Consider the following 24,251-nt stretch of genomic DNA (forward strand, 5'->3'; position numbering starts at 1 on the left):
AAGGCAGTGCCGCTCCGTCCTTAGCGCACTGTGCATTGCCATTAAGCTTGGTTTTTATTTCTTTTGCAAATTTCATGGATGAGAAGATATTAGTATCTTATTTTGCACTTATTGTATTATGAAAGGAGTTGATAGCTTTTATTTTCTGGAAATATCTTTATATTCTTTGATGTTTATTAGTTGCCTTGTTTGAATATTCTTTTTAAACATTTATTTGAGGGAGGGGGCACATATGCCATGGCATACACACGAGGTCAAAGAAAAGCTTATGGGAGTTCATCTTAGTGGCCCAGCCTTTGATTTTGTGTGTGTGTGTGTGTGTGTGTGTGTGTGTGTGTGTGTGTGTGTGTTCCATATTCCAACCCAATGTCTCCTGTATCTAGTGTTCTCTAAAGTTTATCATGTTAGTGTGTGTGTGTGCCCTGTCTGGGGTGAGCGCCACATGACTGATGAGGTTCCAGGTGCCCAGAGGCTTTGGATCGCTTCAAACTGAGTGATAGGGAGGTAAGAGCTGTCTGAAGTGGGTGCCGGGAACAGATCTTCAGTTCTCTGAAAGAATAAGCCCTCTTAACCCTTGAGCCATCTCTCCAGCGCTTATGTCTACACTAAAGTTTGTGATTTCAGAATTGTGATTGAATGTTTTTTTGGCCTGTGACATTTGTGTCATAAAATCCTTTTACTAGCTGGGCAGTGTCTGCACACACCTTTAATCCCAGCAACAAGAGGCAGAGGCTGGCAGGTCTCTGAGTTCAAGGCCACTGTATGTACAGAGTGTATGTACAGAGAAACCCAGTCTTAAAAAAAAACAAGAAAATAAAACAAAATAAGAAAGGATAAACTGCTTTTATTCCTCTAAGATTATAAAACAATTAAATTACCCTTTAGAATTAAATGTCGATTTTTCCTATATATTTTTTGTTAGCATTTTATACTTTTTATCTTGGATATAACTGAAATTTATCTTGGTTTAAGGAAACGTACATAATCCTTTTTTTGTCATTTAATATATTTTTCCCAGACTCATTTGTTCAGAAACTCATCCTTTTCTCAGTGACCTGAGGCACCTATTTAACTGAGGCTATTTGCATAGTCGTGGTGTATACCAGGGATTGCTGACTGTATGGGCTCTTCTTTCTCTCAGCTTTACTTTTTACCTAACCCACATCTCTCCTTAGTGCAGTGGTTCTTAACCTTCCTAATGATACAGTTCCTCGTGTCATGGTGACCCACAACCATAAAGTTATGTTTGTTTCTACTACATGACCGTACTTTTGCTTCTGTTATGAATTATAATGTAAATGTGTTTTCTGATGGTCTTATGCTACCCTGGTAAAAGGGCATTTGACCTCCAGAGTGGTCTCCCCCACAGACTGAGAAACACCGCTCTAGGATCTTGTATATTTAACACCATCCTCTTTCTGTGTAAACCTGGTTGCTCAGGAACTGACCATGTAGACCAGGCGTCCCTCAGACCTTAGAGATTTGCCTACTTGAACCTCCCCAGTTCTGGGATTAAGGCCATCTGACATAACCTTCTCTATTTTACTTCATCTGTTTGGTATGAAGTCTACTGTGTCAACTCTTAGAATACTGATCCACCTCTTTCCCCAGTTGCATTTGCTTGGAATGTCTCTGTTCATCCTAAAACAATGTCTGGCTTTGATGGTGAGGCATCAAATACTTGGTGGGGACACAAATACTTGGAGCCTGGCTTGTCATCTAATCTGCTAGTTTTTTTCTTTTTTAAATTAAGATAGGTTATATGTATTAATTTTTTACCAGTTTGTATAGCTGTGCACCAAATGCATCCAGTACCCATGGGAATCTAGAATTACTTATTGATCCTTAAGATTGGAGTTCTAGGCAGTTGTGAGCCACCATGAGAGTTCTAAGAATCAACCCCAGGTCCTTTGGAAGACCATCTAGTGCTCTTAACCACTAAGCCATCTCTCAAGCTCTAACTTCGTTCTTTTTTTATTTGGAGAATTAAAACCATTAATATGTATTGTTACTTGTGGAAGATCTTTAGTAACACTTCATTTTCTGTTGATTTTTTTTTTTTTTTTTGGTTCTTTTTTTTTTCGGAGCTGGGGACCAAACCCAGGGCCTTGCGCTTCCTAGGCAAGCGCTCTACCACTGAGCTAAATCCCCAACCCTTTTTGTTGATTTTTATAGTTTTCAGTGTTTTACTAATCTTCATTTAACTATAGTTGCAACTTTTTAATTTTTAAATTTCCCTTATAACTTTGAGAATGTTTATTATTCTCTTTAATCTAATTAGTTCTCTGGGATGTCCTCTTTAGAACTGTCTTATGGTCATAGCTATCTTTTGAAATGACTGCTTTTATCCTGTAATAGTTTTCTTTTCCCATCATTATGACAGTTTTCCTGGGTATGGTAGCCTGAGTTGATAATTGTGGTCATCAGAACCTGAAATGAGCATTTCTCTGCCGTTCTGAGTTTTCAGATTCCTGTTCCTGTGACAGGGCTGCATTTATATGAGCCTTACACTCTCCGCGTTTTAAAAAGAATTCTTGTATTTAATATTGTTTTTTCTTTTTTTTTTTTTTTTCCGAGCTGGGGACCGAACCCAGGGCCTTGTGCTTCCTAGGCAAGCGCTCTACCACTGAGCTACATCCCCAGCCCCTGTATTTAATTTAGTTACATGCTGTGGGTTACTGTGTCGTTCGCTCGTTTCTGGCCTGTGTATCGTTGCTCTTCTGTATGTCTCTGTACGCCAGTGGGCCTTTGCTCATGCGGACTGTTCGCAGATTTTTCTTTTGCTTTTATTGAAAATATTTTCTATCCTTTATGTTAGTTTTTTAGTTTAAATTCCTGTTTGCCAGATATTACAGTACTGATCCTTCCCCTTTCCTTCTGCGTTGTATATTCATAGACTTGGTTTTCTCATGGTATTTGACAGTGTTTACTGTTCACAGTTTAAATGCTTTCTTCTTACCTGAACACAGCTCTTACTCCAGCTTCTTCTTAAGCTCTGATGTTCTGTCATCTGCTTGGTCCATTCTGCCTGTGAGACTTTCTAATGACTTCTGCTTATGTTACTGAATTTTGTTTTTAGCATCATTTAGTCTCTTTCTCAATATCTCTTTATTGAATTTCATTTTTATATCCTGTATTGGCTTCTTTATTGTATTTCAGTGTGTGTTATTTTGAAAGCCATACAGGAATTTATGTTCTTTTTCGTTTCTTTGGAAAAAAAAGAAACAAAAGCTGTTCTTTTAATTCTTTAGGATTTTGTCCAAGCAGCCCTAATTTTAGGCCATTGGGGGTTTTGGAGAAGTGTTGTGATGCTTGTCTTCTTTGACACAATATGTTTTTGTTTGTTTCTTTGTTTAAAATAGATTTAGAGTTTATTATTCCAGTTAATACAGATTTTAAGCCTAGGGCTAAGAGAAAGAGAAGTGTTTGGTAGAAAGTAAGATGGACTTGAGGATATGGGTGTAGCATTCGCAATGGCGGTTTGCCTCCTTTTAACCATTACGTTTCTTTTCTCTTTTTTGGTTTGTTTTATGTGTGTGGATGTTTTCCTGTCTATGTACTGTTTGCATGCCCGGTCCTCCCAGAGGCCAGGAGGGACTGTAGGAGTCCCCGGAACTAGAATGACAGGAGGTCGTGAGTTCGGTGAGAGTCACTCTCTGGAAGAGCAGCTAGTGGTCTGAACCACTGAGTAATTTCTCCAGCTCACATTTTTAATTCTTTTGACTTATTTTGTATAGACTTTCAACCAGCCCATCCCCATTTGGTGGTCATTAATGTGTCCTTACTAGTTTTGGGAAGGGGGGCTCACTTTGCCTTGGTTGTACATGTAATTGCTTTGTAGAGAAGTTATTTTGGATTTTTGGTTTTTCTTTTAATTCTGAACATGTGGTGTATTCAAGTGTATTTTTGTTTGTTTACCTGTAGCTATGCACAAGTATATGCACATGAAGGCCTGAGGGCTGTATGAGGTGTATTTTTCACTTACTCTCTACCTGTGATTGGTCTGTCTGTCCGTCCATCCATCTGTCCGTCCCTCCCTCCTTTCTGATTCATGGTCTTGCATTTACTCTGGCGCTCACTCAGTCAGGCAGACTAGCTTGGCCCGCAATCCCTGGGGACTTTCTTGTCTCTTGGCTGGTTTTAGGATTACAGGTGTCTGCTGTGCCTGGTTTTTATGTGGAGGCTTGGGATCTGAACTCCTGTTGTCATGCCTGGGATGCATATGTATTCTTTATTGACTGGATCCTTTGCAAGGGTAGTGAGTGTTGTTAACCCACGAGCCGTCTCTCCAGCTCTGATTTCTTTCTTGTAGCTCATACCTATCTCTGAACCCCCATAGTATGTTTTGAGAAATACCCAAATAGTGTATTTTTTTTCATTCCAGCTATTGTAATTTTTATCTCTAGGTGTTCTCTTTAACTTTTTGTTTTGTAATTCCCTAGTGATGATCTTTGTTCAAACACTGTATTGTTGAAGATTCTTTTTTTTTAATCCCTTTTATTTGACTGTTGGGAAGGGCATACGTATGGAGATCAGAGAACAAATTGCAGAAATGAGTTCTCTCTGTACACCATTAGGTATTGAGGAGGTTCTCAGGCTTGGCTCAAGCACATGTAGCTGTCATCGATCATCTTGCTGGTCTTTTTTTTTTTTTTTAAAGATTTATTTATTTATATGTAAGTACACTGTCGCTGTCTTCAGACACACCAGAAGAGGGCATCGGATCTCATTACAGGTGGTTATGAGCCACCATGTGGTTGCTGGGATTTGAACTCAGGACCTCTGGAAGAGCAGCCAGTGCTCTTAACCACTGAGCCATCTTTCCAGCCCCATCTTGCTGGTCTTACATATTTTGCATGCTTCATTTACCCTTAAAAGTGTGTGTGTGTGAGTGTGTGTTTGTGTACACTAAGAGAGATAGGCGTAGCTCTTATCCCCCAAACCCCCCTCGTGTGTGTGTGTGTGTGTGTGTGTGTGTGTGTGTGGTATGTGTAGGATGAACTTGATCTGTAAACCAGGCTGGTTTGGAAATCACAGAGATCCACCTCCTTTTGCTTTTCAAATATTGGGATTAAGGATATGTTCCATCCACTCTTGTGCTTTAGAAAGGTTTTATAATGTAGGTGTTGAAAAAAGTCTTTGTCCAGTTGCTGTCATGATGGTAAGCCTTCTGAAATAGAATTGTCCTGTCCTCTTCTCTCCTCTTCTGTCCCCTCCCCTTCCCTCCCTTCCCCTTCCCTCTTTTCTCTTTCCGTCTTCTTTTCCTCTTCCCCTTTTCTTGGTGAGGCAGTATTTCATGAGCCCAAGCTTGTCTCAGACTATGCAGTAGCCACACCGATTTTACTCTTTCTTAAGATAGGCCTGTGCCCTAGCCTAACTGTATATATTAACCTGGTGACCTTACTGTTTCTTTGTGTAACCTGTGACTTTGTTGTCATTCATTGATAGAATGTCTGACTTTCTGTACTTTTACAATTGGATTTCATAAAATACAGACCTAAACTGGGGCCTATAATGCTTTTTTGCCTCTTATGAAATTTTATAATTTTTTCCTTTTGGATATTTTCATCTGAAGATAAGATATTTTATTACCAAAGTTAAATTTGATATGTAAATTATATAAAATACTAACTATGACATTCATAATTAATATTACATTTTTCTTGTGTATATTAGATTTGTACTTTTTATTAAACAGATTTTTCTTATCATTTTGTTTAGTCTTGAATCATTTTTATAAGCATTTCTAGTAGTTCTTTAGAAATTGTTAAATATTTGTAAAACTTTAGTAATCAGAATATAATCTACCTGGAAACATTTTGCTTGTTACTTGTTTTGTTGGTTTTGTTTTTTCAAATCATTTTTTAAACATTTGATTATTTTTATGTATGTGGATATTTTGCCTGCATGTATGTCTGCACACTACATGTCACTCCATGTGTGCAGTGCCCAACAGAGGCCAGAGGAGGCTTCGGATTCCCTGGGACTGGAGATACATTGATGGCCGTGTGGGCACTGAGAACTGAGCCCTGGGCCTCTGCACGAGCAGCCAGGTGCTGAGCAAGGGCTGAGCCGTCTCTCCAGCCCCCGTCTTTGCTTTAATTGCCAATATTATAGCCATCATTCTTAGTATTGGGGATGAAACCCAGGGTTTCACACTCTATGCGTATGTTTCCCCAGTCCCTTCTGTTTTTTATTTTATTTATTTATTTATTTTATTTATTTATTTTTATGTTATTGGCATTGATACTAGGGTTTCTTTTTCCAGTGTATGAAATGTTTGTTGATTTTTCAACCTGGTTTTTTTATGTCAGTTGGTTAGTTTACTTGGGGCACTTTGTTAAATGTTTGTCTCTTTGTTTCAGCTGAAACACTGTAGTCGGTATATTCATGACTTATTCCCTTCACTCATCAAGAACCTGGATCCTGTGCCACTTAGACATTTACTCAATCTGGTCTCAGCTCTTGAGCCGAGCGTTCATACTGAGCAGGTAATAGACACATGAGGACACTGTGTGCTTTGTCTTCTGTAGTCGCTTCACTTGAATTCATGTACTGTTTTAATGCCATTTCGGTTTTTTAAAAAAATGTTAAATTTCTTAGATTTCTGACCCAGTGCCGCTAACCCTAATCTCTCTCTTTTAGACACTGTACTTGGCATCCATGTTAATTAAAGCTTTGTGGAATAATGCACTTGCAGCTAAGGCTCAGCTATCGAAGCAGAGTTCTTTTGCATCTTTGTTAAACACTAATATGCCCATTGGAAATAAGAAAGGTGAGTCAAGCGTGTTGTAGTTTGAAGTAAGTTGTTCCCATTTTGAGTTATTACTAAGGTGTCAGGTATTTTCTGCTAGTACATTTGTTCACTCCTCATCTGAGTGCTCAGTGTTCACTCCTCATCTGAGTGCTCAGTGTTCAGTCCTCATCTGAGTGCTCAGTGTACAGTCCTCATCTGAGTGCTCAGTGTACAGTCCTCATCTGAGTGCTCAGTGTTCACTCCTCATCTGGTGCTCAGTGTTCACTCCTCATCTGAGTGCTCAGTGTTCACTCCTCATCTGAGTGCTCAGTGTTTACTCCTCATCTGAGTGCTCAGTGTTCACTCCTCATCTGAGTGCTCAGTGTTCACTCCTCATCTGAGTGCTCAGTGTTCACTCCTCATCTGAGTGCTCAGTGTACAGTCCTCATCTGAGTGCTCAGTGTTCACTCCTCATCTGAATGCTCAGTGTACAGTCCTCATCTGAGTGCTCAGTGTACAGTCCTCATCTGAGTGCTCAGTGTACAGTCCTCATCTGAGTGCTCAGTGTACAGTCCTCATCTGAGTGCTCAGTGTTTACTCCTCATCTGAGTGCTCAGTGTTCACTCCTCATCTGAGTGCTCAGTGTTCACTCCTCATCTGAGTGCTCAGTGTACAGTCCTCATCTGAGTGCTCAGTGTACAGTCCTCATCTGAGTGCTCAGTGTACAGTCCTCATCTGAGTGCTCAGTGTACAGTCCTCATCTGAGTGCTCAGTGTACAGTCCTCATCTGAGTGCTCAGTGTACAGTCCTCATCTGAGTGCTCAGTGTACAGTCCTCATCTGAGTGCTCAGTGTTCACTCCTCATCTGAGTGCTCAGTGTTCACTCCTCATCTGAGTGCTCAGTGTACAGTCCTCATCTGAGTGCTCAGTGTACAGTCCTCATCTGAGTGCTCAGTGTTCACTCCTCATCTGAGTGCTCAGTGTACAGTCCTCATCTGAGTGCTCAGTGTACAGTCCTCATCTGAGTGCTCAGTGTTTATTCCTCATCTGAGTGCTCAGTGTTCACTCCTCATCTGAGTGCTCAGGAGGCTCCAAACCTCACAACTCTGTGGTAAAGACTGTTCTCACACATTGGAAGTCTACATCCTTACTGATGTGGCTGCTGACTGTCTAGTCAGAAGTGCACTACAGGTAGTATGTAAAGAACCTGTAGGCTGTGTTCGTAAGCCATGAAACGGACGTTTGTGTAAGAAGTATGTGAATCAAAAACGAATTTTTTCAGACTTCTAAAATTCTAGAATAAACACAATCTGAGACACATTAAAATCACATGTATTTCAGATAAAAGATTGTCAACATGTACACATTAGTTCATCTTCACTCAGTGCTGTGTTTGGGATAGGAACCTATCCCTGTGTATCAGGCTGTGTATCAGACAACTAAGAAAGCATGTCTGGGTACTGTTCTTTGCTGAACCTGTAAACAACGTATATTTTCAGACGTTAGTAAATTTTTTCATGGTTAATTTTTCTTTCCTTTGGAAAAGGAACAAAATGTTTTGTTAAGTAATTTTAAGACTAGAACACAGCAGTCCCACCTTTGGAGTTTTTCTAACTTCTTGGTTGCGTGTATGGGTAATTTTGAAGGAGTTTCTAAAAGTTTATATACTTTATCCTAAGTTTTCTTTTGACATATACTTCTGTTCTAGAATTTTCTGTGCAGGCACCCACAATAATGGGCTTCCTTAACTGTGTCTTACTTACATAAACGTCTGTGCTATCTCAGAGAAGCTCAGTCACTTAGAATGTTTCCCTCCTGTTTTTTCCTTTTCCTTCAGAGGAAGAAGAGCTTAGAAGAGCAGCTCCTTCACCTTGTAAGTCGAGCCTTAGAAATGCATGGCAGTGTGACTTTGGAGTTCTGGTGATCTTTGAGCTTGTTGATTTTATGTAGTATGAAGTTTTCAGTTTATGCTACAGTCACAATATTTTGAGAAAAAGACATATTTTTAAACTATAAACTATTCATCTTTTTAAAAAAAAATCTCTCTTGCAGTAGTCCTAAGCCTTCTAGACCGCAAACAGCTATACCAGTGAGCTATAGCCCCACACTTCCTCTTACCAGTTTTATTTAAAATCATTAGTATTTAGAGATTTTATTTTTGGCCGCTTAGCATAAGCTTCGATAAATAATTCAAGGAATCAAAGCCTGGTATCCTATCAGATGTATGCTAATTCAAATCAGAAACTAAAATGTAGAATTTATTTTTAGGGTCCCCTGCAGCGAGTCCTCAAAGTAGTGATAACAGTGACACCCATCAGAGTGGAGCCAGTGACATTGAAATGGACGAGCAGCTCATCAATAGAAACAAGCATGTGCAGCAGCGCCTGTCGGACACAGAGGTGAGGACGTCTCTGCAGAGACGTAAAGATCGGTGCCGTTTGTTCTTTGAACTGACAGTGTAAATACCATCCTGGCATAGGACTTTTGATGGTTTTGGAGGTTTATATATATTTTGTAGTGTTTAAAGAAGCATGGCGGGGCTGTTGTCAGCATTTTTAAAAAGTATGTTGTGGGGCCCAAAAGGTAGTGCAGAAGTAAAGGCACTTGCCACCAAGACGGACGGAGCCACAGTGCAAGAGAACCAACTCCTGCAAGCTGTCTGTCTTCCACACGCATGCCCCAACACGTGCATACAGACACTCAGAATCAATAAGATCAAATTAGCCAGTCTCTTTCTTGTTAGCTGATGTGAAGTTTTAATTGTATTTGTAAATACAGGAATCCATGCAAGGGAGCTCTGATGAAACCGCCAACAGTGGCGAGGACGGAAGCAGTGGGCCTGGTAGCAGTAGTGGGCAGAGTGACGGGTCGAGCCATGAAGTCAACTCGAGCCATGCAAGCCAGTCTGCGGGGAGCCCTGGGAGTGAGCTGCAATCCGAAGACATCGCAGACATTGAGGCCCTTAAAGAAGAGGAAGAGGAGGAGGAGGAGGAGGAAGAGGAGGAAGAAGAAGAGGAAGAAGATGAAGAAGAAGAAGAAGATGATGAAGAAGAAGATGATGATGATGACGATGACGATCATGCTCACAATCCTCCCAAAAATACTTGTGGAACAGAAATGCGGAACAGAAAGTTAGAAAACCAAGCAGCCATCTGCTTGGGGGAATCCCAAGCCACATCTGAAAGGAATGGGACACATGGCGGAGCAGGAAAGGACCTGGTGTTTAACACTGAGCCCTTGCCGTCCGTGGATAACCGAATACGAATGCTAGATGCCTGTGCTCACTCTGAAGACCCAGAACATGATATTTCAGGGGAAATGAGTTCTGCTCACATAGCACAAGGTTCTCAGGAGTCTTGCATCACCCGAAGTGGGGACTTCCTTGGGGAGACTATTGGGAATGAGTTGTTTAATTGTCGGCAGTTCATTGGTCCACAGCACCACCACCACCACCACCACCACCACCACCATCACCACCACCACCACCACCACCACCACCACCACCACGATGGGTAAGCAGGCTTAAAAATAAATACCTAGTTTGTATTTCTTTTAGTGATCTATTGCTAGAATTTTTCAATTGCTATTTAATTTAGTTAAATACTATTTAGGAGTGATACAATGCAAAATATAAATGCAACTTTCAAATAGGTAATATTAAATTTTATTGTCAGCTTAAAAAAATGCAAAACAAAGGCTAAGAATATGATTGTTGCTAGTGTACCCCAAGGCCCTTGGTTCACTCCACAACATTGAAGAAAGGAAGGCTCATTTTAGTTGCATATTTTATTTAAGCAATACTTAAAAGATGGTAAATACAGAACCAGTACAAAACTGGAGCACTTAGTGCTTTCTTTTTAAGCAGTGCATTGTGCATGTCTGTCTGCTTTCACAAAGCTGGGACTTAAGTCCAGTACTTTGCTTGTGCCGTGTAAGCATCTCCTTCGCTGTGTTCTTGGCTCCCCTCAGTGTATATGCTAGCATCACAGTACATCTGTGTAATGGCCACAGGTACACAGCAGATACTGTACCAGACAGCATAAATTTGGATCTCCCCAACTCTTTGTAGCAATTTTCTGAAAGCACATGTAAGACCACGTGTGGAAATTCAGATTAAATGTTGATGAAAAACATCAATTTTAGGTTATTAGTAAGGATGGTCGCAGTAACAGGTTTTGTATTTGTGAAGTCTATCTATGGTATTTAATAGTAAGTTGTTCTCTTATTTGCGGAATTAAGTAGGACGAAGTTCTTAAATTTTTTAGTTTCCTCCCTCCTTGTCTTCTTCCTTCTTTCTCCTTCTCTTCCTCTCCTCCTCCTTCTCTTCCTCTCCTCCTCCTTTTCTTCCTCTTCCTCTCCTCCTCCTTTTCTTCCTCTTCCTCTCCTCCTCCTTTTCTTCCTCTTCTTCCTCCTCCTCCTTTTATTCTTCTTTGAGATAGTATCTAATCCGTCTGCCTCTGCTTGGGGTTTTACAGGCTTGTGCCACCATGACTGGAAACCTTTGTTAGAAAAACAAAGCAAACAGCAACAACAGGAGCTCTTATGGGTTTGCTTGTGAGAATTCCATGAGCTATTCTTTTTCTTTTCTTTCTTTCTTTCTTTCTTTTTTTTTTTTTCCGGAGCTGGGGACCGAACCCAGGGCATTGCGTTTGTTAGGCAAGCGCTCTACCACTGAGCTAAATCCCCAACCCCGAGAATTCCATGAACTATTATGCTTGCCACAAATATGTAATTAACTTTTCACCTGTGGTCTATTGTCAGTGTAAGTAGATATATTTAGGTTGATGGTGAGAGGTAAATGTTTGGTTTGTCGGACTCAGAATATATTTCTAAGAGAGAATTACTATTTTTCCAAATTTTCCAAAATTCAGTTAAGTGAACTGTATATATGTAACTTTCCTTTTTTCGTTGTAAAGGTATTCAAGTTTTTCAGACACGGTTTCTTTAGTTTTTTTTTTTTTTTTTTTTTGTTTTTGTTTTTTTTGGAGCTGGGGACCGAACCCAGGGCCTTGCGCTTCCTAGGTAAGCGCTCTACCACTGAGCTAAATCCCCAGCCCCGTTTCTTTAGTTTTTTAATAATGTATTTATTTTTAGTTTATGTGCAGTGGTGCTTCCCCTGCAAGTATGTCCCCTGGAACTGGAGTTTGTGAGCTACCATATAGGTGTTGAGAATTGAACCTGAGTCCTTTGGAAGAATAGACAGTGCTCTTAACTGCTGAGCTATCAGATCAAGACAGTGTCTCTTATTTTTGGCACCATGCACATTTCGAACCAGAGGACTCTTCTGTTTTGAGCTTATGTCGGCCTGAGTGCCTCTCGGATGTTGTTTATGCTGTTGCAGCATCCTCAGTTCCTGTCTGAAGACGCCAGTACCTCTCATTTGTAACAAGAACAGGATAAAAATGTAGATAGGCATTGTGTAATTATCCCTGTGGGAGCTAAATCAGCACTGATGAAAACATTTTCTTACTGCCTCACACAGATGTGTACGTTACCAACTGTCTCTAGCAGTGCTGATGATGACCCAACAGGTAGTGCATGGTAAAGCTAAGGCGCAGGGAGGACATTGCCTTTCAAAGATTAGATGTTGTCCATAGTAATAATATTTTAAATGTCTACCTCTCAAGTTTTAATAATTGCATTTCTCCTGAGGCCTTTTCCATAATCTATAGCTTGTCAGTCTCTGAATCAACCCTGAACCTTGCTTTGTTTTCATTTTGTCTTTGATATCTTGAAAAGAACCACGTGTGATATTGCTTAGAAATATGTGCCACTCCAATGGAGCTTTGTCAAAGTTAGCTGGAGACTGGAAGTTTTTTGGTGGTGCTGAGGGTTAAGTGCAGGGCATTGTCCGTGTTAAGTTTGTGGTGTGCTGTTGATCCATGCTTTTGAGTCTTCCCTCAGGTAATGTCGAGTCTACCTAGATTTCTGCCTCCCTCACACTGCTTGCTCTATTTGTCTCTGCTCTCTCATTTGAGAATGAACAAATACAAACAAACTCTTTGGTTTCACTATGAATTTAAATTTATATGATAGTATATATAAGTATTAATAATATTATTTAAAATACCTTCTGATTATAATAATAATTTGTGCTAAATGTTACAGAAAAGAGTTAGAGAAGTTCATAGCAAGGCATGGTGCTGCACAACCTCCGTTTCGGTAGTTGGGAGGCTGAGGCAGGCGGGTCTCTGAGTCTGAGGCTGGGCTGCTCTACAGGGCGAGTCCCAGGACACCCAGAGCCACACAGGGAGACTGCCTTGAAAACCAAAACCATGCTTGTGATGTGTGATGAAATTACAGTTCCAAGGGCTCCCACACAGCTCAGGGGTAAGAGTGCTTGCATAGCCTGCAGTAGGACCTGAATTTAATCCCTCGCATCCCCCCATCCTAAAACAAGGTTTGTAGTTACTAAGTTTATGTTTTTCCGTGTCTTGTAGACATATGGTTGACGATATGCTAAGTGCAGATGATGTCAGCTGCAGTAGCTCGCAGGTCAGTGCAAAATCAGAAAAAAACATGGCTGATTTTGATGGTGAAGAATCTGGATGTGAAGAGGAACTAGTTCAGATAAATTCACATGCAGAACTAACATCTCATCTTCAACAACATCTTCCCAATTTAGCATCGATTTACCATGAGCATCTTAGTCAAGGTAAGTAAATGTGACTGCGTTCAAAGCAGGGCTCATTTAACTGCATGGCTAAAAGTAATGAACTGTTACTGTTATGTTTAAGTGGTTTTGCTAAAATAATTTGAACAATAGCTTTTTCTCAAGAGACTAAAATCATTCTGATTGCTTCATCCTGGATATAGATGAGACCTTTAATTTTGAGGTACTGGAGTCGTATAGAAAGGGTTCTTTATATTGTTAGTAATTATTCTGCCATTGGATCTATATTTTTATCAAGTATGTTCAACTGAGAAAGGCAGTGCGTATTAATGATAAGTAAAATATATTTTGGAAATGTGATTATAATAGAGCTTCTTTTTAGTAATTTAGAACCCATAGATAAATACAACATGAGAGATCTTCACAAAAGTGTATGGTTCCATTTATATGATATGTCTATAGTGATCAGATCTATAGAAAAACGTACAGATTGCTTGGATTTAGTGAGGGCTGGGAAGATAAGAAAACATCACTGCTAAGAACAAGGGTTTTTTTAACCTGGTAATGAAATGATTAGTCAGATCACCTTAAATTGAACTTGAAAGTAATAAGACCACACCTGATTTGGAGAAACATTTTATTAGAAAGTCTTATTTGTAAATTGGAATCTTTAGATTAAATTGGCTACTTGAAGTAAATCATCCAATTTGTATTTTTAAAAAGATTTATTTTAATTTTTTTTCCTTTGGAGTGTGGGTGTTTTACCTGTGTGTATGTCTGTATGCAATGTGCATTCATTGCTGGTGGAGGTTATAAGAGGGTGTCAGATCCCTAGGGATTGGAGTTAACGAAATAGTTGTGAACCACTACCACATACGTGTGTGCTGGCAATCAGACCTGGCTCCCCTAGAACAGCAGTTAGTGCTTTTCCCTCTTTCTCCTTTTTTTGCCTGAGGTGTACTGGGGGTTGGTAGTAGCAGGGTCTCCCCATAACCTTGCTGGCCTGGAACTTGCATAAATCTACATGTCTCTTCATCTGAGTGGGGGAGGGAAAGGTGTGTGCTGTTCTCTGCCCCGCCCCGCCCCGCTCCTTTCCCTTTCCCTTTCCCTACACCTTCCCCTTTCCCTTTCCCTACACCTTCCTCCTTTTCCCCTCCCCTACCCCATCCCACAACACAGGTTTTATTTTTGTTGGTTGGTTGTTTTGTTTGTCAAGATCGGGTGTCTCTGTGTAGCCCTGTCTGTCCTGTAACCCTGCCTCTGCCTCCTGCGTGCTGGAACTGAAGGCAGTGCAAACTCTTCTGGCAAACTAAGGATAAGGCTTTGAAGTGTTATACCAAAGGACATCTGCTGGAGTGTTCAGTTAATAAAGTCTCATTTTATATGTCATGTATATGCTTCATGAGTTCTAGGTATTCATAGAGTTCTTTTGATATGATCCATATTTATATATAGTATATATCTTATTTATTAAAAATAGAGAAAATAGAAATGAAAACTACTGTTTTACCTTAGCCTTCACTGTAAACACACCTATTGATGTTCATTCATTAGTGAGAGATCTGTGTTGGATATATTTTATAATGTCAGAATTTATCGTTAAAGTTTTGTTAGGATTTGCTAATTTGTAAATTCTGTAATTTCTGGTTACATTCAGCTGTCTTGCTTCCTTTTAGGCCCTGCAGTTCATAAACATCAATTTAGTAGCAATGCTGTGACAGATATTAATTTGGATAATGTTTGCAAGAAAGGAAATACTTTATTGTGGGATATAGTGCAAGATGATGATGCGGTAAGTTGTACACAAATCCAAAGGACATAAAATTTACAGCAAAATCCAATCAGGATAAGTAATAACTACATGTGTTTTTTTGTAGATTAATCTTTCTGAAGGATTAATAAATGAGGCAGAGAAACTTCTCTGTTCTTTGGTTTGTTGGTTTACGGATAGACAGATTCGAATGAGATTCATTGAAGGCTGCCTTGAAAATTTAGGGAACAACAGGTAAAGATGGATTCCAATTTTTTTCTTGTTGAACAGCAGTGTTTTTTGTGCCTTTGTAGAGAATAAGTGTACTGTCCATGTTCTGTTTAGGGATGTTTTTTCGCACAAGGTCAATACTTAACACTCAGTGGTAGTTCTCTTTTTAAATTCAGCATCCAGGTTAGCTTATCTCTAAAGGAAAGGGATGTAACTTTTTTTTTATTTTTTAAAAAATGGTCTGCATGTACTTATTTTCAAGATAATGAGAGTCGTTGTGGTACTTTCACACACGGCCTAAAGTCTCTGTGCTCCTGGCAGCAGCTGTGCTTCCTTTGTCTTCAACTGTATTGTCCTTGAGCTTCCTTACCTGTATGTAAAGAAGTTACGTCAGTGAGATTAGCATCTGCCGTGTACACATTCAGAAACCTTTGTTCTAAGGAGATGAAGTTGGGGCTTATTGTTTGCTTTTGTTTATTTTCCCCTTTGGTCTCACTTCTGTAGAGTATGAAAGAATTAGGTTAGGGACTCAAGTACATAATGTAAAGTTTTTATGCGTCATTCATACTCCAATAAAGTAGATTTCTACAAAGTACAGCATACTATATATTGTAACCCACGCCTGTTAGCCCACATCTTTAGAGGCTGGGACAGAAGGATTGTGAATTTGAGTCTGGTCTGGAGTACACACTGAAACCATGACTGAGGTGTGACGAGCGAGGTCGGTAAGAGATGTCCTCTCTGACGTGCACTACCCACTTCTCCAACATCTGCCATTAACCCGCATAGACGAGCTGCATCTGGACAGTGGTTTCCAGTGCACAGCAGCTTTCTTGGTGCAGTGCTGTGACGTGTGTTTGGAAGTAGGGGCAAGGGCAGAGTGTGAAGAGGCTGCCACCGAGGCTGACAGCAGTGGCGGGGGAGGTCAGGCTTTAGAGAGGTCACCTCTGACCTCGCAGTGTGCGGGTTCGTTGTGGCAAGCGGATCCTACGCACAAACACACAAGCTAAGTGTAGCTCGTGTTTTTTAGAAAGTGTCTACTACTATTAGGTGTGTTAGTGGTTTGCCTGTCTGTATGTCTGCACCATGGCAGTGTCTGGGGTCTGTACAGGTCAGAAGTGGGTATAGGATCCCCTGGAACCGCAGTCCTGTGGCTCTGAGCTACCCTATGAGTGTTAGGGATGAAACCTGTGTCTTCTGGAAGAGCATCCAGGGCTTTAACCACTGAGCTGTCTCTCAAGACAGTCTTTCTCTTCTTAAAAAACTGTCATTGAAATTGTATTCAATATACAATTCTGAAATTTGCTTTTGTGATTTATGATGATATTTTTCTCAAAATATTTTTTGGTTTTTCATTGATTTTATTTTTGTAAAGACAAGTGAAATTGGTGTGTTTTTTAGTCTTATGCCAGCTTTTTTTTTTTAAATGAAAAATAAAATCAGCATGTGCACAGTCTCTTTTATTCCCATTGACACATACATTATATACAGTATATAAAACCTGTTATTCTGCGCCAGTGAGATGAACCAGTAGGTAAAAGCACATGATGCCAGGCCTGAAGCCTGAGTTTTATCTCTAGGACCCAAAGCATGCTTCCTCTGCCTACAGCTTATCGATTGATCTTCACATATATGCTTTGACTCAGGTGTGAGTGCGCACATGCAAGCAGCTGTCTATATAGTTTTTAATTACACACACGTATACATAGGCACACACACCCAAGCATGCGCACACGCATACACACATACACACGCACATACACACATGTACACACGCACACACACGCACCCACAAACACCCACACCCACGCCATACAGACACACACACACATGCATACACGCGCGCACACACACGCGCACACACACATGCACGCACACCCACACATACACACACACACGCACACACACACACACACACACAGCTATCCTTCAGGAAGCTTGAGAGAGGACTGTTTAATGATGATTCTGGATTTTAGACTGTAGATACAACTTAGGTGATAGAGTGCTTGCTTAGTTTGTACAAACAAACCTAGGGTTGATATCCGGCACCTCGGCCAGGGCCAGGGGCTCCCAGGCAGCATTCAGGCCGTCAGGCTTGCTTGATAAGAGCTTTTCCTTACTGAGCCATCTTATTAGCAAACATGTTTGACTATTTCAAAACACAGAAATTTTAAATATTTATTTAAAATATTGACTTAGTTCTTAGATGTCATTATCTCCATTACTGTTTTACTGTTTTATTTCTTATTAGTTTATACCACTGAAGTGTGTTTCTATCTTTTAAGTTCTTTGGCTCATTTTAAGAACAACTATGTATTTAGTATAAACTTTTGTGTATGGATTTTAATGTATAAAACAAAGGATGCTGCCCCGCAACCTCCTACTCGCTCTTCCCACACATCGTACCCAGGATTTCACAGATATTAGTGCACTGTTGTTTCCTATCCCAACCTGAAGGTGAGTACTTTACCAACTGAGCTGTCTTTTCAGCAACTTTCCTTAGAATTTAGAGTGAGTCCTTTTTTTTTTTTTTGGTTCTTTTTTTTCGGAGCTGGGGACGGAACCCAGGGCCTTGCGCTTCCTAGGCAAGCGCTCTACCACTGAGCTAAATCCCCAACCCGAGTGAGTCCTTTTTTAAAATGTTTTTCTTTGGAATAAGAAGTGCAGTTTTATTAGAAACACAGTCTATACAAGGCAGTAATGGTCAGTTTTAATATAAATAATAATATCAGAAAGGTGATAATAACTATGATAAATATTTTCAGGAAGAAAAATATTCTTTAAAAGGCCTTTTCATTTTGGATTTAAACCCAGATATTTTATTTTTTATTTTATTTATTTTTTTTTAGTTGGGGTTTTTGTTTGTTTTGAGACAGGTTCTCACTGTGTAGCCTTGTCTAGCCTTGAATTCACAGCCTCTAAGATGTGGGAATTAAGGATGTTCACCAACATACATGCCCTCTGAATCCTAAATTTTGGTTTGAAAGTTTTAAACCTGGAATTATCTCTATATACATAAATTAGACATTAGAAACAAAATCGTTTTTACACTTGAGATTCTTAAGGACCAGATTTCTGTGAAAATCTAGAGTCACTTCTGTGTTTTACTTATGAATCTGTGCTTTCCTTTTCAGATCAGTAGTGATTTCACTTCGTCTCCTCCCGAAGCTGTTTGGTACTTTCCAGCAGTTTGGTAGCAGTTATGACACGCATTGGATCACAATGTAAGTGACTGAGTGATAGAAAGTGCGTGTGCACAGTCCTCTGAAAGCTGCATTGCCAGGCTTCACAGTGGCTTCTTCTGTGCCTGAGGAGTAAAGGGGGCTTCATAATGTAAACATTGTGCACCCGCTTTCTGACCTTTAACCATGCATCATGATCATCTATTAGTAGGTCTTTGTTTTCTTTGTAGTTTGAGAATAATAGTGATAGCTTCAATACTGCCGTGTTACTCTTTACACTTAGGCAGTTAGGATCAGTTAGTGCTGAATAATTCTTGGAAGGACAGTGCTTTGGTGGGAAAAAGCTCTGCGCTCTTGTGCTGTTTCTCGTTACTCAGCATTTGGCATGTCATGTAGGACTGCACAGCATTGTGGCATATCTATCTCTTAAGCTTTTTACTTGTTTGTATATTATTTGTTACATGTTGAGACAATCTCACTTTGTCCTGTTTCACCTTGTGCTTTCTGTTTAGAATGTAGTGAGTTCATGAGTTAGTCTGCAAAAGAAAGAAAAATCAGTATTTTTGTCCCTTCTTAGGTGTTGAAGTTTTATAATTACGTGCTGGAGAGATGACAACTGTTAAGAGACTCCATTACTAGGATTTGATTCTCACCGTCCACATGGCAACTTAAACACCAGTCTCCGGGGGAGCTGACAGCCTCTTCTGGCTTCCTTTTGGCACTGAATACAAATGTTGTACAGATGAACACTTAAGCAAAATACCCATACACTTGGAAATAAAACGATAGTGTTTGCTTTACCTTAAAATTATTTCATTTGTTTAATTAAATTTTACGTGTTTGGATATGCTTTGGCTGTGTGTTTGAGCATCTACTGGGTCCAGTGCCTGTGGAGACCAATGAAAGTGTCTTAATCCTCGGGGACTGAAGTAGTGGTGAGCTGCCATGTGGTGCTAAAAATTGAGCCCAGGGTGTCTGGGAGAGCAGCCAGTGCTGTTAACCACTAAGTCATCACTCCAGCCCAATAAATTAACATTTTTTTGAGATATAGTCTTATAATATAGCTTGGGCAAGTTTGGGACTTGCAGAGTAGGCCAGGCTGGCCTTGAGTTCATAGAGCCCCAGCTGCCTCCTGTGTGCGTACTGTCATCCAGGCATGGTGATACATGGCTGCGATCCCAACAGTTTGAAGGCAGTCTGATCTACAGAGAAAGTTCCAGGACTGCAGAGAGACCTTATCTCAAAAAACAGCCAGAACAAACCAAAATAAAAAATTCTACGTTTCAAGATTTCTTAAACTTTTTCTTTTAAGCATATTTTTATTCTCTGTCTCTTTCCCTTTTAAGATTATTTCCTTTTAATTGGGCAGGTGGGCAGAGAAAGAACTGAACATGATGAAGCTTTTCTTTGACAATCTGGTGTATTACATTCAGGGCATAAGGGAAGGCAGACAAAAGCACACACTGTAAGTAACCTTTTGAGTAAGTTATGTGGTTTCTCGTCCTCTGACAGATAATCTTTTGCCTTTATTTCATCACTATGTAAAATATAACCCTTTTATTAAAAAATTATAAGAGAAATCAAAGATAGTATGTTGCAATATTTTTATGAAGTTACTTCCTAATTCTTAAAAAGTTAAGTTGTTTAACTTGGGGCTTGGTTAACTGAAATTATTTGGAAGTCATTGTTGTTAAGAGTTAGAAGTAAACATTTTCACCAATTGATGGTGGTGGCCCATGGCTTTAATTTCAGCACTCAGGAGGCAGAGGGAGGTGGATCCCTGAGTTGAGAACCACCTGTCTAGAGTGACTTGACTGCCAGGGCTACATAGCCATATCCGGTCTAACTCCTCCTCTCCCCACCAAAAAATCTAGAAATCTTTAATATTTTTTTTAATGTAGAAGGACTTGCATTTTAAGATTATGAGTACATTTTTAAATTATTTATTTTATATGTATGAGTGTTTTGTTCTCATGTCCACCAGTGTGATTTGCTCTATCACTCTCATGCCTTTTGGCTGCAGAAGGCCAGAAGAGTGTGTACAGGATCCTCTGAACCTGGAGTTACAGACAGATGTGAGCCACTCTGTGCTTAGTGTGAATGGAATCCATTGAGCCATCTTTCTATCCCAAGAGACCCTGTCTGAAAAGCTATGGTGGCGCTTGATTGGCTGCCCTTTATTGTCATTGTCTTCTTACACTTGCCAGTATGGTGCACCACAGCCGCCTCTCCTCACACAGCGACACAGCCATCAGTAAAGCATTAAGTGGTAGCTTTTAAAGATGCACAGCAGCCCTTTTGAGGAAGACAGTCCCTAAAGATAGGAAACAATAGATAACTTACCCAAGGCCCCACACTGAGTAAGAATGGACCTAGGGTTTATGTCCTAGCAGTGTGTTTCTAGCATTCACAATTTCTACTTACGTTTTGAGCAGGATTTTGTTGGTCTAGAACTGAAAAACCTAACTTGACCTTAACTTAGAGTCGTCCAGTAGTGGTGTGATTTCCGGCGTACATTCCCACACCAAGCTAGAACTCTCTGTGCTAGTAAGTGCTGCTTATTGCCATCAGTGTACTCACGGATATTCAGAGTACAGAAGAAGTATCTGGACTGCCTTAGAGTACTTCCTCTGCTCTTCCAGGATTTGTAATAATGTTCATTTCTTACACTGATCATAGGAATTTGTGGCAGTTTTCACCTCCAGTGGAGACTATAATGGAGAAGTGCTGAGAGTTTGGGGAAAAATACTGTTGGGTAGGAAACACAATTCATTTCTACAAGAGCATCTTAAATGTAGGGCTTCTTAGAGAAAAGACTTAGCTATTTGATATTAAAACTCCAAAGAGTGATTTAAGTTACTTAACTTTTTTTTTTTTTTTTTTTTTGGGTTCTTTTTTTTCGGAACTGGGGACTGAACCCAGGGCCTTGAGCTTGCTAGGCAAGCGCTCTACCACTGAGCTAAATCCCCAACCCCAAGTTACTTAACTTTTTATTTTTCTGTGTGCATGTTCCCGTGGGAGACGGATCAGCTTCAAGTATTGTTCTTTAGGAGCTGTGTACTGTAGCTTTTGACACAGGCTTCCTAAGACCTGGTACTTTCCAAATGGGTTAGGATTGCCCAGTAGTGAGCCCCAGTGACTCTCTAGTTGCCACCTCTTCTGCTTTGGGATTATAAGTGCACAGACATGGATCACCTGGCGTTTTACATGCTCTTGGGTAGGGATGGGCTGTCAAAGTCTGGTCTTTACCCTTGCATGATATCAATTTGACTCAAACAAAACTCACTGGGGAAGATGCAACCTCACCTGAGAAATGATTTTCATCTGATTGGCCTTTGGCCATGCGTGAGAACGTTTTCTTGTGTAGTGATTGATGGTGGAGGGCCTAGCCCATTGCGTCCCCTGGGTGAATGGTCTTAGGGGATAGGAAAGACATTTAAGCAGACGATGAAAAGCAAAGCCAGTAAACTACATTCCTCCATCCATGTTTTCTTCAGTTTTTGATCTCAAGTTCCTGCTTCTGCTCCTGCCCTTCTCTTCCTCCTCTGATGGACTGTGATCGGGACATGGAAGCCAAGTAAACCCTTCCCTCTCCAACCTGCTCTTGCTCATTGTGTTTATCACAGCAATAGAGCGCAGTCTAGGGCATGTGGCAAGCCTTTCACCATTGAACTATTTCCCCAGCTTTCTTTTTTCTTTTTCTTTTTTTTTTTTTTTCTTTTTTTAGGAGCTGGGGACCGAACCCAGGGCCTTGCGCTTGCTAGGCAAGCGCTCTACCACTGAGCTAAATCCCCAACCCCTTAACCCTTGAATTTTAATAGTAAATATAGTATAGCTTTTATGACACTTGTAATTTTACACTTAGTAGGAAATTACAAGCATTTCTCTTATGGGGTTGTCACAGTTACCTGTTAACTTGGATGTAGATTAGCGAGTATCGGCTGCTACTGTAGTTGGCCCAGCAATTCGAGCAGTTTGCAGGGCAGTGTGTCTTTTCTCACAAATAAATACTCATGGCTTAATTTTATTCCACAGATACTGATCCTTCAGAACACAGACCACTGAGTTGCTGAAGGATATTTAAATACAAATCCAACTGTTGTTCTCACTTCCTCCCCTGCCCCTGACCTTTCAGGGACTCCTTTTCTGTCTGTAACATACAAAACTCTTTTTTTCTGGTATTCAGATTGGTTACTTTCTGGTAATCGCCTACCTTTTGAAACTTTTCCCTTAGAATGTGGTGCTTGGCAGATGCATACCACCTCAATTCTAGAAAGCTCTGTGAACTCACTTAATGAATCAGGCTCACAGCAACTCTTATGTTACTATTAAGCTTTGTTCATTTAATTATTCAGGTTTGAGATAACATTTATAGCACTAGTTTTTATAGGATATGCTTAATATCCATGTGGATAATGAGGATAACTTGTGAGTTACAGAATACCCAGGAGGATAGTGGGGATAACATGTGAGTTACAGAGTATCCACGTGGATAGTGGGGATAACATGTGAGTTACAGAGTATCCATGTGGATAGTGGGGATAACATGTGAGTTACAGAGTATCCACGAGGATAGTGGGGATAACATGTGAGTTACAGAGTATCCACGAGGATAGTGGGGATAACATGTGAGTTACAGAGTATCCACGTGGATAGTGGGGATAACATGTGAGTTACAGAGTATCCACGTGGATAGTGGGGATAACATGTGAGTTACAGAGTATCCACGTGGATAGTGGGGATAACATGTGAGTTACAGAGTATCCACGAGGATAGTGGGGATAACATGTGAGTTACAGAGTATCCACGTGGATAGTGAGGATAACATTCGAGTTACAGAAGAACATGTAGTCTTTGTTAACTTTTAGTTTATGTGATAACTATAATTTTAAAATGGAATTTTTTTGTTTAATTCTTTTTTCTTTTAGTTTTTTTATTACATACTTAAAAAACTTAAGTTGAGGGCTGGAGAGATAGCTCAGTGGTTAAGACCTGGGTTTGTGATGGTTTATAAAAATCTATATGTCCAGGTTTGGGGGATCTGGTGGCCTTTTCTAATTTTGTTGTCACAGGCAAAACATTCATGTACATAAAATAAATCTAAAAAAATGTTTTTAAGGTTTAAAAATACTAACTTGAAAGTATGTTTTTTTTCTAGTCTGGAGATTTCCATGAACTTCTCAATGTGTCCAGTTGTAAAATTAAAGACAGTGAGGCCCTATGAGCTGTAGGGGGTTTCTCCATTTTTAGTGCACGTCATGGTTAGAAAAATTAAATATATTCTAAGATACTGCATCTCGTTTCGGGTGGTAACCTAGCCCTGTAACTGCAGTGCTTGGCAGGGTGAACCAGGACGGTTGCTGTGAGTTCAAGGTCATTCTTCATTTAAGGCACCGGAGATCCTGGTTTTAAGACAACACAAGAGGAGAAAGCCTGAGGCCCTGTGTTAACTCTTTGATGGTTTTATAGGTACAGCCATAGTGCGGAAGTTCAGGTCCGACTTCAGTTCCTGACCTGTGTGTTCTCAACCCTGGGATCGCCTGACCACTTCAGTAAGCCTGCAGTTTCTCTCATGTTTGTTTCTATGTTTGTATGTGCACTTTAAAATACATGAGATCAGTCCAGTTGTCAGGCATAGTGGCCTATCTACATGCTGGCATTAGACATTTAATTAAAACATTTTGATAGACATTTCAAATAAAATCCCCATGGGTTTTTATAACAATTTTAAGTATTTTT

At 40.1% G+C, this 24,251-nt stretch overlaps 1 protein-coding gene across 8 annotated transcripts in view; it reads left to right on the forward strand.

Annotated features, from left to right (window-relative positions):
* Positions 1 to 24,251, forward strand: part of Usp34 (ubiquitin specific peptidase 34) — a 190,410-nt gene that overhangs the window by 59,918 nt on the left and 106,241 nt on the right. For 5 of the 8 annotated variants that reach the window (XM_039092231.2, XM_039092233.2, XM_063273409.1 and 2 more), the window contains 11 exons: positions 6,366 to 6,491; positions 6,646 to 6,775; positions 8,574 to 8,609; positions 9,005 to 9,135; positions 9,515 to 10,248; positions 13,177 to 13,391; positions 15,026 to 15,141; positions 15,227 to 15,354; positions 18,465 to 18,554; positions 19,882 to 19,977; positions 23,982 to 24,064. In XM_039092231.2, coding sequence (XP_038948159.1) covers positions 6,366 to 6,491; positions 6,646 to 6,775; positions 8,574 to 8,609; positions 9,005 to 9,135; positions 9,515 to 10,248; positions 13,177 to 13,391; positions 15,026 to 15,141; positions 15,227 to 15,354; positions 18,465 to 18,554; positions 19,882 to 19,977; positions 23,982 to 24,064 — 1,885 coding nt within the window. The remainder of the gene's footprint in view (positions 1 to 6,365; positions 6,492 to 6,645; positions 6,776 to 8,573; positions 8,610 to 9,004; positions 9,136 to 9,514; positions 10,249 to 13,176; positions 13,392 to 15,025; positions 15,142 to 15,226; positions 15,355 to 18,464; positions 18,555 to 19,881; positions 19,978 to 23,981; positions 24,065 to 24,251) is intronic. The other 3 variants (XM_039092232.2, XM_063273407.1, XM_063273408.1) reach the window with 1 other exon arrangement.

The sequence above is a fragment of the Rattus norvegicus genome, chromosome 14 (assembly GCF_036323735.1).
Source record: "Rattus norvegicus strain BN/NHsdMcwi chromosome 14, GRCr8, whole genome shotgun sequence".
NCBI lineage: Eukaryota > Metazoa > Chordata > Mammalia > Rodentia > Muridae > Rattus > Rattus norvegicus.